The sequence below is a fragment of the Vulpes vulpes genome, chromosome 9, assembly GCF_048418805.1.
Source record: "Vulpes vulpes isolate BD-2025 chromosome 9, VulVul3, whole genome shotgun sequence".
Lineage (NCBI taxonomy): Eukaryota > Metazoa > Chordata > Mammalia > Carnivora > Canidae > Vulpes > Vulpes vulpes.
The window spans coordinates 92,540,596-92,556,196 of record NC_132788.1 but is presented as its reverse complement, the minus strand read 5'-3'; the positions used below and the strand labels follow the sequence as shown (position 1 = coordinate 92,556,196).

General features: G+C 51.1%; 1 protein-coding gene across 1 annotated transcript; it reads right to left on the bottom strand.

Annotated features, from left to right (window-relative positions):
* Nucleotides 1-1,676: 1,676 nt before the first annotated feature.
* MON1A (MON1 homolog A, secretory trafficking associated) lies at nucleotides 1,677-15,390 on the bottom strand. Its single transcript, XM_025984242.2, has 6 exons — nucleotides 15,131-15,390; nucleotides 6,031-6,170; nucleotides 4,256-4,741; nucleotides 2,913-3,678; nucleotides 2,064-2,211; nucleotides 1,677-1,964 (listed from the first exon to the last, which is right to left on the bottom strand). Exons 2-6 carry the CDS (start codon nucleotides 6,155-6,157, stop codon nucleotides 1,824-1,826), a joined length of 1,668 nt encoding a protein of 555 aa, XP_025840027.2. The 5' UTR covers nucleotides 6,158-6,170; nucleotides 15,131-15,390; the 3' UTR covers nucleotides 1,677-1,823.
* Between the last annotated feature and the right edge of the window lie 211 nt (nucleotides 15,391-15,601).

The following is a 15,601-nucleotide window of genomic DNA, read 5'->3' as shown; positions in this document are numbered from 1 at the left end:
ATCTGAGTATTAGGAGGGGATATCTCTAACCACAGTATGACCATATCATTCTGCAGCTTTAAAACATTCAATGGCTCCCTACTGCCAGACTTTTACCTGGAGTTTGAGAACCCCACACTTCAGGTGCTTCTGCCCTAGGTACATGCACTCATCTAATTGTGACCACCCCTTTCCACACCCACTCAAAATAGGTGCTAAACTACAGAGAAGCTGAGAGCCCTACAAGGATGACAGCAGCCAAAAGGGGCACTTAGGGGTTGATCACTTACCAGAAGCATGCCAATAGCAGTCATGGTGCACCCTGATCCCAGGGGCAGTGATTTGGTGCACTGGCCAGGATCAAGGGGAGAAACAGAAGTAGGAACAGGCAGAAAAGAGACCCAGGGCACACATGCAGGGTGAGCAGCACCACCAAGCCTGTGACTGTTTCCCAAGAACTTTGGGGTCTGGGAAGATGGCTCATGGCCAAACCCATTCTAATGTGATCCAGGATGCAGCCAGGGGCAGGGACTATGCTGCCATTTCCTGGGATAGCAATTGAACCATTCCAGTGTACCCTTGGTCCATGTTACCCACACAAATATTTTTCCGAACATGAATTGGTTTTAGAGGCAGAGTATCTTAGCCCATCTTTTAGAGATTGCAAGAGGGTGATTTACTCTACTGTCTGAAGACCATATTCAGTGGACACTTTTCTCCCATAAGCATTTCCTAGTCTTTTGCTCCCCTAGCCCATTAAATTGTGGCAGAACTGGGAAAGCACCCCTACCCCGCCAGCAGCAAGGTAGAAGCTTTTCTCCCATAAGCATTTCCTAGTCTTTTGCTCCCATAGCCCATTAAATTGTGGCAGAACTGGGAAAGCACCCCTACCCCGCCAGCAGCAAGGTAGAAGCTTTCTGCACTCTGTCTTGGGCTCTGCCCAAAGAAGGTCTTGGGACAGAGTGAATGTGGCTGGGCCTTCACTGCTGAGCCTCCAGGGATGTCCACAGTGACTCCCATAGGCTGGGGCACACGAGAGTATAGGGTGGTTGACGAGGGCCCAGTGTGCCTATGTCATCTGCCCTTCCTAGGCAGGGTTTTCCCCTATCCCAGAGGTCAGCTGAGTTTTCTTGAAGGCCCTCCAGCTCACTCCTGGGGCCACTCTGGGGAAGTACAGATGCTGAGGTGGATAGCCCTCCAATCTGGGACAATTTCCCCAGTGGCTTAAACTCTAGAGACTGAACTCTAAATTTGTCTGTGCTGAACACTAGACCACCTCACCAAGGGCTCCCACCTACCTATACCAAGGCTCAGACTCTCAGACTGTATCTTACTCAGCTCAGCTACTGCTGAACTATAGCAGCCTATTAAACAAAGCCACAGCTACCAGGGTGTATGATTCCTAGGAATTAGAGGGGAGGCACCAGGGGCTCAGGCTGAGTGTTGAGGTGGGGCTGTGGGGGCAAGGCCAGTGGGGTGCTAAAGTACACTTTATGTGTGGCAAGACTTGAGCTGAATGAAAAGAGCCCCAGCCCAAGTTTCGACTCTGAGTGCCCGTGTCCTGATGTTAAGGAGGAGAGGGACTCGAATGTGCCTGTGCCCCTGTGCATGAGGAAACATGGGCAAGAACTAAGAAGGATTCAGTATCTGTATGTGAGTGAGAAAGGGTGAGTAAAGGGACCAGTGACAAGGCCCAATGAGTGTCTTCCCCAAAGCACTTTAATGCGCACACCAACCCACAGTCCCTGCCTGCCGCCTGGGCAAGAGAGGCCAGCCCATGTAGAGGTGCCCATGGCTTCCATCGCCCAGTGTGCCTAAGAGGGCTGAACCCACACACTTTCCCATCAATAAGTGAGGGGCGTGAGGATGAAGAGGCGGTCTTCTTCTTTGCGGATCCAGCGCATCAGCTTATGGATGGCACTGACGGCCGATGCCTTGGTCCCCAGGGGGCTGTAGCACATGTAGAGCTCAAAGGCACCTGTTACCTGGAGGAGGGGGCACAGGGTAGTCATCGAGGTTAAATATCCCTCAGGCCCCCTACCCAGGATCCTGATGAAGCCCAGCCCGTCCCAGGGCCACCTTACCCAGGCCAGGAGGTTCTCATTGGGGCCTGTGTAGTAGATGGTCTTGAGTGGGCGGGAGGCATTGTGGGCTCGGCTGTGCAGGTACTGGTAGAGGCCCAGCAGCCGCTCCTGCTCCTCTTCACTCGTGTACGGGGCCTCAATCTCAGGGCTGGAGATAGGGGAGTGGGTTCGCAAAGAAATGACTTCCATTGCCTTCTCTGGTGATCCAGAAATAACTATGCCTAGCCAGGGAGACTCTGCCATGAGTCCTACCCTCCAAATGATCTCCCAGGACAAGACAATGTCTACCTACCACAGAAGACTCCAGGACAGGGCTGGGCCCACAGAACAGACTGAAGCCCTGTTCTTTTCCCTCCCCTGAGTTCATGGCATCTTTGGTTATCTTCCCTTGGAGAGCTGCCAATCTAAGTTTCAGTGTCTAAGACAGAGTGACAGGTCTGAAGTGGAGGGAAAGTAAGTGGGAACTCAAAAAGGGGTAATGTGACGATAGAAGCTGCCCCACCCTCTCTGTTAGAGGAGTTCTGCATCCTGGACTGGATCAAAATGATCCCTAAGGCAGACTTGCTCCAGGGCAGGAGATCCAGGAGACCTCTGTTCCAGCTTCCTTCCCTGGGTGTATTGGGCATTTCAAGACTTCCTGGGTAACAACGTGGAAAGGTGTATGCCCATTGGGAGTAGAATGATAGGGAGACTGGGTCCCTGATGTCAGAGTGAAACAGACCCAACATATCAGTCATTCCCAGAGGGGTTCTCAGCTTCAGGATTGCATCAGGACTCAGGACCAATCCTCCCCTAGATCCCACTGCGCCCCTATCTTCCTCAAGCAGTGTCCCCAAGGCCCTCCCTCACCTGGTGAAGAGTCCTGAGCTCTTTGACTTATAGAGGAAGTGGCGTAGGTCAGGGATGCCCACTTGAGCAACACTGTAGTAGGGTGTGCGCAGTGCCTCCCGCAGCGCCAGGTGGGCTCCGCGCTTCCGCAGGCGCTCCTGAAAGCGGCGGCGGCAGTCAGAGACTGCAAAGAAGTCCTCGCGGTCGGTGGAGACGAGCAGCAGGCAGAGATCGGTGTCAGGCTCCAGGTAAGAGATGTGTGCGTGGAAGAAGCCGGCTGCATTAAATTTGGGCAGGCACACGGGCGTCCAGGCCTCGCCCTCACGGAAGGACGAGGAGGAACTTATGAGGTTGAAAAGCAGGTGCAGGTCGATGGGATGCAGGAATTGGTCCTTGCGGCGCACTAGCGCCACGAGCTGGTTGCGCGCCAACAGGATGGAGAAGACAAGGCTGCGCGCACGCGCCTGCTGCAGGCTGGCACTCACCGCGTCGCGCACCGCCGCCGCCAGGGGCAGGCACCGCGCCGCCCCCATGAGGAAGCTGGGGTCTCGCGCCATGAGCTGCAGCAGGTTGTCGGTGATGCGCTCCGAGCCCGAGAGCAGGCGCCGCAGGTCGTAGTTCTGCTTCTGCTGGAAGATGTGGCTCAGCTGCGCGCCCGTAAGAAGGCTCAGGATCTGGTAGTAGATGTAGAGCAGCTCCTGCGCCAGTTCCTGCGCCGACTGCCTTGTGCGCGCCACTGCCACCAGCACCAGTGGGCTCCGGCGCACGAATACTACCTTGTAGCCATCTGAAGGTGGAGGGAGGAGGCGTCAGCTTCTCCGGGAAGCCTCCCGGGATTGGCCTTGCCCAGCTCCCTCGGAGCCCTGGCTTCCTATGCAGTTTGTTGCCTTCTACATCCTCTCCACCCTCCCTCAGAACTCTGCACACAGTAGGGACTTAAGGATGATGAAGATAAAAACAGGAGCCCAAGGTCCCCTTTCCTTGAGGACTCCAGGTCTATCCCTGCCACTTGATTCACAGACTGGCACCAGCCAAAATGCAGTGAGCACTTCAGAAAAACATTCTTGTGTTAAATGGCAAGCTGGGTGGGGCCCAGAACCTGGGACTTTTTGGTCACCTCCTCAGACTTCTGGTTCTCTCCAAGGGCAAAGCCCATGTCAGAGCCACTTGGCCCATACAATAGCCCTATAAGGCAGTCTGTTGCTATCCATGTTCAGAAGACAATATCAAAGCTTAATGAGGTGGAGGGACTGCCCTCGGTCACATAGCACATCCCAGCCCTCTATACCCAGGGGCTCCAAAACCTGCTATGAATTAACCCTGGCCAGGGGAGCCCTCCCTACCCCCCTTTCCAGGTGGCTCACCTGCATGGATAGAACGAATGGCATTCTTGTCTGCCTCCAGGAAGGACACCAGGGCCACCATGACACCCATGGTGCTGGAAAGTGCCTCCTCTGACCCATAGCGGGAGTACACAGGCTTCCCCGCCTCGCTCAGCACAAAGACATGCTTCTGGTGCAGTCGCCATGCCTCAGCAGCCTCCTCCTCATCCCCCTCGCCTGTCCCCTCCCTGGGGGGTTCTGTGGCTGGCTGCCCAGCTGCCCCTGAAGACTCTGGCCAGTCCTCAGAGCTTCCTGGCAGCATCTCCTCCTGCAGGTCTCGGGCCACACCTGTCAGCTGGGTGCTCAGCTCACTGAAGTCCTGGCTGATCTGGCGCATGTCTGCAGGCAATGGTGGGGGACCCCCAGCACCCTCCTTGGGGCTGTCTCCAGAAGCTGCCCCATCCTCCGATTCTGTCAGGTCTTCGTAGGAACGGGCATGGACGAACATGGCACCCTCCTGCCCGGCACCTGGCGGCCAAAAGCACTGGTGCTTAGAGCAGTAGTCGCTGGCAGATCACCTTACCAGCAAGGTATCCAAAATGGCACTCTAACCTTACTGCCTGTCCTGGCAAGAAAAGCCACTGTTACCTCCTACTACTGCCTGCTAGGAGTTATGCCTCCTTGCAACTTAGAGCCCACCAGATTCCTCCCATCACACTGGGAATAAGACCCAAACCCCTCATGGTTGTGAGGGCGGCTGGTATCTGCTTGCTGCTCTCATTCTCATCTCACAGTCCTTATCCATTCCAGTCACACTGACCTTCATCCCCCTGGTCTTTGGACATCCTCAACATGCCCCCATCTACCTCAGGGCCTCTGCACCTGCTGTTTCCTCTGCCTGGAAGGCACTCCCACCTCCTCATGGGACCGGCTCCTTGTCACACTTCAGCTCTCAGCAAAGATGTTAGCTACCTCCTCACCTGACCTCCAACCCCAGGCACTCTATCACATCTCCCTCCTTGATTTCTCTTGTGCCACTTGTCAGTTATTATCCTTCTTCTCAACCACAGAGGGGTTCCTCCAGAGGGGCAGGAACCTGGTTATTCACTGCTGTGTGCCCAGCACCTCACCCTGTGCCTGGAATACTTCTGTGTTCAGTGACTCTCCCTGCGAGAAGTCTCCCTGACCCTGCTCAGGCCATAGTTCCTAACCTACTCCAATGTGATGACCTCACTAGCCTGTGGCTCCCCTAAGGCAGGGACCATGTCAGTCTTTCTTTGCTGATTTTTTTTTTTTTTTGACAGAGTAATTCAACAGGTGTATTTTGAGTCTCTATGATGAGTTCCATACTGTACTAGGTCCTAGGGATACAACCACTCTGTGCTCAAAGAGCTCACAATCTTGTGGACTAGAGATGTGCAATACATATATTAAAAAATTACAAAATAATGAGTATCCTGTAGAAAGCATTGTCAGAGCAGGCAGGCCTATCTTGTGAGGAGGTGACATTTAAGCTGAGAGCTGAGGGAGGGAGAAGGAGCCAGGAAGGTACACCATAGACCCAGGGAATAGGAGGAGAACCCATGCTGGCAGCCAGACAACACAGGGTGAGTAGCCCAACATGAGGTGGAGAGGAAGGCTGGACACAGGTGGACTGTGTCCAGTTCCCTGCAGTATCCCCCTGCACCTGACAAACAGCCCAGGAGTGACCTGACAAATGTGTGAATGAGCGGGAGTGAAAGACTGGTTGGGAATCCCAGTTGCCTGGGAGGCTGCACTCGCCGTCAGCTTCCTGGAGCTGCACACCCTGCCCATACCTGGCTCCATTCCCTGAGCCAGTCCTGGTGTGGGGCTCTCAGCTCTCTCCATACTCTGCCCATCAGAAGGAGCCAATGTGCCATCAGGGCATTCGCTGCTTCTCTTCCTCTGCATGTCAGCAGCCATCCTTTGGGCTCTCCTGTGGGATAAACAAAGGCATCATCAAGGGTAAGGGGAAAGGTGCTGGTGGCAGGGGTCACCGGCATAATTAACAGTGGTAAGTACAGGAAAGCATCCTTCATCAGGACCCAACTAGCTCAAACTCCTTGGGGAATGGGTTCTGAGTAGTCCCCTCTAAAAAACGAAGTATGGGGGCGCCTGGGTGGCTCAGTTGGTTAAGTGTCTGCCTTTGGCTCGGATCATGATTCCAGGGTCCTGGGATCAAGCCCCATGTTGGGCTCCTTGCTCAGTGGGAGGTCTGCTTCTCTCTCCCTCTGCTGCTCCCCCTTGTGCACAAGCACTCTTTTTCTCTGTCGTTCTGTCAAATAAATGAATAAAATCTTAAAAAAAAAAAAAAAGTTGCTCTTTTTCTAAATAGAAAAGGAAGAATTGGGACACCTGGGTGGCGCAGCGGTTTAGCGCCTGCCTTCCGCCCAGGGTGTGATCTTGGAGTCTCGGGATCGAGTCCCGCGTTGGGCTCCCTGGATGGAGCCTGCTTCTCCTTCTGCCTATGTCTTCTGCCTATGTCTCTGCCTCTCTCTCTCTGTCATGAATAAAAAAAAAAAAAGAAAGAAAGAAAAGGAAGAATTCATCTACCTATTCATTACAGAAAACTTGGAAAATACAACAAAGTCTAAAGAAAGAAATGTCAATGGGGCACCTGAGAGGCTCAGCGGTTGAGCATCTGCCTTTGGCTCAGGGCATGATCCCAGAGTCCTGGGATCTAGTCCCACATCAGCCTTCCTGCATGGAGCCTGCTTCTCCCTCTGCTTATGTCTCTACCTCTCTCTCTCCATGTTGTTCATCAATCAATAAATAAAATCTTTAAAAAAAAAAAAAAAGGAAAGAAATGTCGCCATTCTCCTGCCATTCAGGATCTTTCACTCTTTACATTTTGGTGTATTTCCTTCCATTTATTAAAAAATCTACATAGAAGATAAATAGTTTTATTTTTTTTACAAACTGTTAACAGCAGCTAACACTAATTGAGCACCAAGGAAGTGTGAGCTAAGAGGTTCAGTGGACAGTATCAAAGCCTAATCACTCTACTCTGGCAGGTGTCCTGTCTCAGGTTAGCTTTATAGATAAAAGGACTGAGGCTGAGAGTTTGTTTTTTTTTTTAATTTTCATTTATTTATGATAGTCACAGAGAGAGAGAGAGAGAGGCAGAGACACAGGCAGAGGGAGAAGCAGGCTCCATGCAACGGGAGCCCGACGTGGGATTTGATACCGGGTCTCCAGGATTGCGCCCTGGGCCAAAGGCAGGCACTAAACCGCTGCGCCACCCAGGGATCCCGAGGCTGAGAGTTTTAAATGTCTTGCCCAATGTCACAACAGGGAGGGAGTACTGGAGCTGGGACTTGAAACAATTCTGTATCCTGGTGTCTTTCACTGCACAGCCTACCATGAACATTTCCCCATTAATTTTTTAAAGACTTAATTTATTCATTCATGAGAGACACAGAGAGAGAGAGAGAGAGAGAGAGAGGCAGAGACACAGGCAGAGGGAGAAGCAGGCTCCATGCACCGGGAGCCCGAAGTGGGATTCGATCCCGGGTCTCCAGGATCGCGCCCTGGGCCAAAGGCAGGCGCTAAACGACTGCGCCACCCAGGGATCCCTATTTATTTATTCATGAGAAACACACAGATAGAGGCAGAGACACAAGCAGAGAGAGATAAGCAGGCTCCATTTAGGGAGCCCAATGCAGGACTTGATCCTGGTCTCCAGGATCACGCCCTGAACTGAAGGCAGGTGACAAACCGCCAAGCCACCCAGGCGTCTTAGGCTTGCTTTTTTCTGAATACACTTTTGTACTTTCTGAATTTGGCACCAAGGCTTGCCTTACAAGTTACAAACAACTTTGGACATAACAGTTCTCAGGGCCCATCTGATGCCCAGGACAGACAGCTTGATCTCCCAGTTCTGTAGCCTCAGGGCCTGGTGAAGGTGGCTATGAGTGGGTGGCAGGGATAACGAAATATGGCTGTTGGCTTGTATGGCTTACTTGGAGTCACCCCTAGGGCCCCTGAATGGCAAGCTGAAGGATCCTCATTTGGTAGGCAATATACATTCCTAGGGAAGGAGTTCCATCTGATGCATTGACCCTTTCGTGAAGAGAAATCTGGATGGATAGGCTAGAAGGGCAGCAAAGACCAGTCAGACTCATGAAGAGGTCATGCAGCAGGCCAGGGGCCTGGGAGGGACTGGTGTCAGTGACCCTGCCCCTGTCTCCTCTAGGGCAGAGTCATAGGGAATAACTGAGGCCTTGTTTCCTACATACTGCAACCTTGAGCAAATGACTCCTCCCTGAGCCTGGCATGAAATAGGTACTCAAAAACATTCATGAAGAATGTGATCTCAAAGAGACAGTGACCGCAGGTTGTTGTCTCAGATTGTCTGTATCCACGAACACTCTCTCAGACCTCCCACTCCATCACACCAGAGTTCCCATCAGGGAGCTCCTGTATGTATCCAAAGACCTGACTTTCAAGCTCTTTTTTTCCCTTCTTCTTCTTTTTGTCATCTTTGTTGTAAGCTATGGAATCCTTTCTTCAAATGAGTCTTTTGCAGAAGCTCAATGTGCAAAACAGACAGGGAGGCCTGGTGGCCATTCCTGCACTGAACCTTGAGCATCACAGAACAAGTGAAGGCTGGGCACCACTGGCCGACAGCACCATCCTACACAGAGAAGGACCAAAGGAAGGTCATTTGGGAGAATAGCCACCTTTGGGGATTTTCTAGGCCACTTATCCCACCCATCAGGACAATCAAGAGTGATGGTTCCTGGCATGAGTCAGAGCCCAAAGGACCACCTTGGGCTACTTTGTCTGACAATGGGCCAGAGTAACTATGAGGCTACTTGCCCTCAACAGCAACCTGTTCAAGAAAGGTCTGCTCAGAGACAGAGATGGAGACCAAAGAGGCCAAAACAACCATTATAACACCACAGAGGCCAGGGCAGTGGGTGCCACAATAAGTATGGCATGCCTAGGTCTTCAGCAAGAAGATACAGGCCACATGAGAACCTTGTAGACCATTATTTCACAAGCTAACCTGAAAGCCAGATTGGGGCCTGCACTGCTATGGGAAGAGAGTGTGACTCCAGAGAGACCATGACCAGACAGAGGGCAAGCTGCTACTGACAGTCCAGTGTTGTGGCCAGGGCTTCTGGATCTGGCTCCCTTGATGGAAACCTGGATTGCAGGATGCCTGGGTGGCTCAGCGGTTGAGCCCCTGCCTTCGGACCAGGGCATGATCCTGGGGTTCCAGGATCGAGTCCCACATTAGGCTCTCTGCGTGGAACCTGCTTCTTTCTCTGCCTATGTCTCTGCCTCTCTCTCTTTGTCTCTCATGAATAAGTAAATAAAAGCTTTAACTAAAAAAAAAAAAAAAAAAAAAAAGGAAACCTGGATTGCTACGTGCTTACTTCCAGGAAGAAGGTCCAGAACCATTGCTTTAAATTACCACATTTCGGGATCCCTGGGTGGCGCAGAGGTTTGGCGCCTGCCTTTGGCCCAGGGCGCGATCCTGGAGACCCGGGATCGAATCCCACATCGGGCTCCCGGTGCATGGAGCCTGTTTCTCCCTCTGCCTGTGTCTCTGCCTCTCTCTCTCTCTGTGTGACTATCATAAATAAATGAAAAATTAAAAAAAAAAAATTACCACATTTCTGTGTCGACTCACTTTCCCACTTTCCTAGTCAGTAAGTTCTCACCTTCTCTCTTCTCAAACTTCCTTCATCTGCTTCTCCCCCACTCACTCAGCACTATCCGTGATACCACTGAGGATACAGAAGTCAGCAAAAGAGAATTTCCAAGTTTCCTACCATGACCTCACCTCACCTGCCAGACTCTGCCTTCCTTCTCACTGAAGATGAGCTGTCGATGCTCCTCCATTGGGGCAAACTCTTCCACTCCTGTCCCTCTTGCCCATGCAAGCACAAGTGCATGGCTTCCGCAGCTGTCCCTTTTTCCATGATTCCCCTCCTACCTCATGAACCATTTCTTCTAAGTCCTTTTTGCAGTTATTCTCACAGTTAGGAGACCCAGGTTTCAGTCCTTAGATCCCTTTTCTGTGTTCATTCAATCACTGGTAGCCTTATTCAGTCTCATGATTTGAAATCCCATTGATACATTAATGATTCCAATTTTTATTTCCAATGCTGATCCCTCTTCTGACTTCTAGAGGCACACACATTTAACCATCTAATTGATGTATGCCCTTGAATGTCTTACAGTATTTCAAAGTTATATGTCCAAAACTGAGTTCCTGATCCTTTTCTTAAAAACTTATTCCTCCTAGGGATCCCTGGGTGGCGCAGCGGTTTGGCGCCTGCCTTTGGCCCAGGGCGCGATCCTGGAGACCCGGGATCGAATCCCACGTCGGGCTCCCGGTGCATGGAGCCTGCTTCTCCCTCTGCCTGTGTCTCTGCCTCTCTCTCTCTCTCTGTGACTATCATAAATAAATAATAAAAAAATTAAAAAAAAAAAAAAAAAAGAAACTTATTCCTCCCAGAGTTTTCTTCATCTCAATGAAAGACAATGTCATCCTTTCAGTTATTCAGCAAAAAAAATTTTGGAGTCATCTCTTTTCTTTATACCTCATATACCAAACCATTAGCAAATCCTGTCACCTGTACTTCAGAATACAGGTGCACCCAGTAAAATGTCTCTCTTGTTAATATTTTCCCCACAGAATTCCTTTTAGTATTTAATACCCAACTGTGGTAGCCAGCCTTCAAGATGGTCCCCAGTGATCCTCAACTCCTGGAATTCATGCCTTTGTGTACTCCCCTCCCACACTGAGCAGGGCTCATCTACGTAACTAACAGGATAATGTGAAAATGACAATGTGTGATTTCTGGGGCTAGGTAATCACAATATCACATAAAAGATATTGTGGCTGCTGCATTTCTCTCTTGGATCACTCTCTCCCTGTGGAACCATTAGCCATGTTGTGAGGACACTTGAGCAGCCCTACAAAGAGAACCTCATGACAAGAAACTGCGACCTGCAAAGAGCCAGTATCAAATGTGCCAGTCATGTGAATGAGCAATCCTGGAAGCAAATCATCTAGCCCCAGTCAAGCCTTCAGGTGACTGGAACGTCATGAGAGAACCTGAGCCTGAATCATCCAGCTAAGCTGCTCCCCAAATCTTCCCAAATTCTCCTAAGAATTGCATGAGATAATAAATATTTATTGTTGTGTTAAGCTGCTAAGTTTTGGGGTAATTTGTTACACAGCAATAGCTAATACAACAAACTTGTATTTGATTCAGCTTATGTTTAAGGAGAAAAAAATGCATATTTACAACATCAAACCATTTTAAACAAAGCAATGTGCATGTAAAGCCTCAAATTACATTCCAAATCAGATAGAACATCACTGAGTGGCAACAAAAGGGGCTTACTTGCATGGTGGCTGTTGCAGGTACTGAAAGAAGCCATGATACTGCAGCAAAGCAGCAAATACTATTTGGTGATTAGGAAGAAATTTTTTAAGCATTTTATATCCTAACCCTATACCTTACTAGGCATATATTAGGTATATATTTTTCCTGTGATTTAGTACTATTTTAGAAAATTTGAGATTTGGGTTACTGAGGGAAGCATTATACTTTTCCCCATTTAAAAGGGGAAACAGATACTAAGTTAGTGATTCTAGACATAATGCCCAACTTTTGTAGATGACTGATGTTAAATGGGAAATGCCCATGTCCAGAATCTGACCACTGCTCATCACGGCCACCACTACCACATTGGTCCAGGCTACCCGTTCTCTCTCTAGGAGTATCGTACCTGTCTTTTTTTTTTTTTTTTTTAAATTTATGATAGTCATACAGAGAGAGAGAGAGAGAGACAGAGACATAGGCCGAGAGAGAAGCAGGCTCCATGCACCAGGAGCCCGACGTGGGATTCGATCCCGGGTCTCCAGGATCATGCCCTGGGCCAAAGGCAGGCGCCAAACCGCTGCGCCACCCAGGGATCCCTCGTACCTGTCTTTTAACCAGTCTCCCCACTTCTGCCTTTGTCCCTGCACAGTCTATCCCTCGCATAGCACTCAAAGTGATCCTCTTGAAAAAGAAGTCAGGTCATGTAACCCCCCTGCTCACAACTTTATAATGGTTCCCACTCATTCAATGAGAAGCCAATTTCCTCACAGCAGTGTACAAGGCGCCACTCTATCTACCCCCCCATTACTTCGACCTCATCTCCTATCCCTTCCCCCACTCGCTTTACTTTAGCCCAGCCACACTGATCTCATGGCTTTCCTTTGAGATAATATAAATGTAAATCCTGAGCACTTCTTCACTTGCCCTTGCTGAGCTTTCTGGTTGGACCATGTCTTCCTGCCTTTCCCTCTGCCCCTCACCTTCCCTATTCCACTGCTTGGGCTAGATATTGACATGACCCACTCTCTCACCTCCTTCAGGTTGTTGCTCAAGTGTTACCTATCAGAGAGGCCTTCCTGCAATATCCCTGATTCTCATCCCTTTTGCCCTGCTGCATTTTTCTACATTGAAGGTCACCCTGTGATCTGCCACAAATTTCAATATGTCAACTCCACACACAGGAAGACTTTAATTAACATTTGCCAGATAAATAACTTTGGAAGGGAAAAGGTGAAAGATCCTCAAAGAACATCCAATTATAATGCAGCCTCTAGAGACACTGGTCTGTGGAGAAGACTTGTGTTTGGGAGTAGTCAAGTGCTCAAGAACAATGGCCCTGGAGTCAGAGGGACCTGGATGAACCTGGTTTGGTTTTATTAGTCTTTTTCTTTTTTTTTAAGATTTTTATGTATTTATTTATTCATGAGAGACACACAGAGAGAGGCAGAAACATTGGCAAAGGGAGAAGCAGGCTCCCTGTGGGGAACCTGATGCGGAACTTGATTCCAGGACCCCAGGATCATGACCTGAGCCGAAGCCAGACACTCAACCACTGAGCCACCCAGGTGTCCCTGGTTTTATAAGTCTTTAGTTTTCTTATCTATAAATAGGGATGATAGTACTGATTCACTGGGTTGTAGGAGGATTAAATGAGATAACCTATAAGATAACCTGGCTCAGAGTAGGCACTTGTACATGCAGCGGCTGCCATTAGCACACCATGAGTATTTTTACTTAGCATTCAGACCATATGTAGCTGCACTTTCACACAGATCCAACGGTTTCTGCCACATAAATCAGTCCTTTGAGAGTTGGCTCACCCTGAGTGAAATGACCTGGGAAAACATGATTCTGACCTCATGAAGCCAGTAGGCTGTGATGTCCAATCAAAGAGATGTCTGTGGGCCTAGGACTGGGAGTTCCTCTAGGCTTACTGGCTCTTCATTTGGCCTGACGTTGCAGGAACAGACCATTGTTTTTCTGCTGCAGCTGCTGGGAGTCTCTCCCAACTCTTTGGTCTACCACATGCCCCTGCTCTATGCCTTGCACCTTTGGTTTAAAGACCCAAACAAGGGCAGCCCAGGTGGCTCAGTGGTTTAGCGCTGCCTTCAGCCCAGGGCCAGATCCTGGAGATTCGGGATCAAGTCCCACATCGGGCTCCCTGTGTGGAGCCTGCTTCTCCCTCAGCCTGTGTCTCTGCCTCTCTCTCTCCCTCTCTGTGTATCTGTCATGAATAAATAAATAAAACCTTTAAAAAAAATAAAAAATAAAGACCCAAACAAGGTCTACAGCAACTTACTCAATATACCGGGCCCCACTACCCACTGATCCATTGTGGGCTTTAGGTGACAGCCCAGTATGGCTAAGTGGTACCCAGCATGGTACATGCATGGAGTGAGGATAGGGTCAGCTGGCTGGGGCTAGTGATGGCTTCCTTTACATTTGTTCCCCTGCTATCTGAAATCATGTAGCACCTCAGCATCTCCAGGACTAATTTGGGGATCCAGCCAGAAGTCCTGATGAAGCAAACAGTTCTCTGGACACTTATCTGGAAACTAGGCAGAGAGGGTGAGTGACTCACAGCAAACCCTACCCCAATCCCTATTGGAGCTATAACCTGCATGACTGAAGTTCCTGGGAGGCGAGGCCTGAAGCAGTTAAGTAAGAGAGGTCTCTTGGACCCAGTCCCATAAGTGCCCTTGGGGCCTCTTCTCAGGCAGCCTCTCTAGAAGCCCCCAGGGCTTGCTACTTTCCCTAGAAGTACCCCGCTGGGCCTACATGCAACCTCATCAAACAGACTGGCCTCAATCATCCTTGTGTGCCCCACTCTGGAGCAGGTAGAGCTTTCAAGAGCCCCTCCCTACTGGCTCCCTACCACTGTTGCTCCCTCTTCCTGCTGAGATAGTGTTCTTTCTCCTTGACCCTTTTGGGAGTGGTCTCCAAATGGGATGGTAGTGACAGGATCCATGTATTCGTGGCAGACAGGGCCCCAGTGAGGCTGTGCTGTAGCTGTTTCAGCAGGATGCCTACTCCGTGCTGAGAGCATGGCCTGGTACTTGTCACTGTTGGTGGCCACTCCCCTCTCTGACAAAGACTGCTCACCCTCCCCCAGCAAACTGGAACCCAGAAACGGTGGCTCACCCAGTACAAGGGTCAGATGCGTTATCTGAGCCAGGGCACCCTGAGAGCAAAGTCCAAAGCCCCAGGACACTTCCCGGAGCTCCCTGGTTTACCCCACAGTCACCTCTGTTGATCTTAGAAAGGACTTTACCGGGGGAAATGTGGGTGCCTTGGGGGCGGGTCCTATCTGGCTACTGATGCCTGCAGGGCTTTGCCCTCCCAGCCAAAGAAAGGGTTCCGGTCCTCGCCTTTTGTATTCTCTACTTGGGGGCCAACTGGCTAAGGCACCCCAAAGAGACTGAGACCTCCTACCGCAAATAGCAGCGTGGGCAGCAGGGGAGCCCTGTTTTCGAGCCCCTCGCCCGGAGGATGACAGCTCTCCGTCTCTCGGTACCTCCAGGCCACGTGGATAGGCAATCGTACTCACCTGTTTCTCTGGGGGGCCCTGGACGCACAGAGATTGGCGGTCACTGCACTCTGCCGGACCCCCGGGAGAGCACCGGTGCCCGGCCGGACCTGGACGGAGAACGCAGGTTCGCGGGGCCACGGCCCCCTGCGGACGCAGACATGGCCACCGCCCCCTCCCACCGCCCCTCGCCGGGTCGGCAGGCCCAGGAAGACAGCCCTCGCCGGCCTCTCGTGGCGGAGGCCTGGCTCCAGCCTCTCGGCCCAGCCCTGCCCGCCCCGAGGTGCATTGTGGGAAATGTAGTCCGGCGCTCGCGGCGGCCTGCGGCACCCTGGGGCGGGGCGGGGCGGGGCGCGCGATCCTGGCAAAGTCGGGGGCGGGGCCTGACCAGGGTCGGGATTTGCCTCTGGCTGCACCGCCTTCTCCTACGTGGGGTCCTGCACCAAGGCGTCCCAGGAACCGGGGCCAGGGTGGGCGGCAGGCCCAGACTTC

Bases quoted from the DNA above. Each gene is read 5' to 3' on its own strand.
- MON1A (XM_025984242.2), bottom strand. From the start codon at position 6,157: ATGGCTGCTGACATGCAGAGGAAGAGAAGCAGCGAATGCCCTGATGGC. The intron at 3,679-4,255 runs GTGAGCCACCTG...CTCCACCTTCAG, and splicing joins CATTCGTTCTATCCATGCAG to ATGGCTACAAGGTAGTATTC. The intron at 2,212-2,912 runs GTGAGGGAGGGC...CCCTATCTCCAG, and splicing joins AGCTCAGGACTCTTCACCAG to CCCTGAGATTGAGGCCCCGT.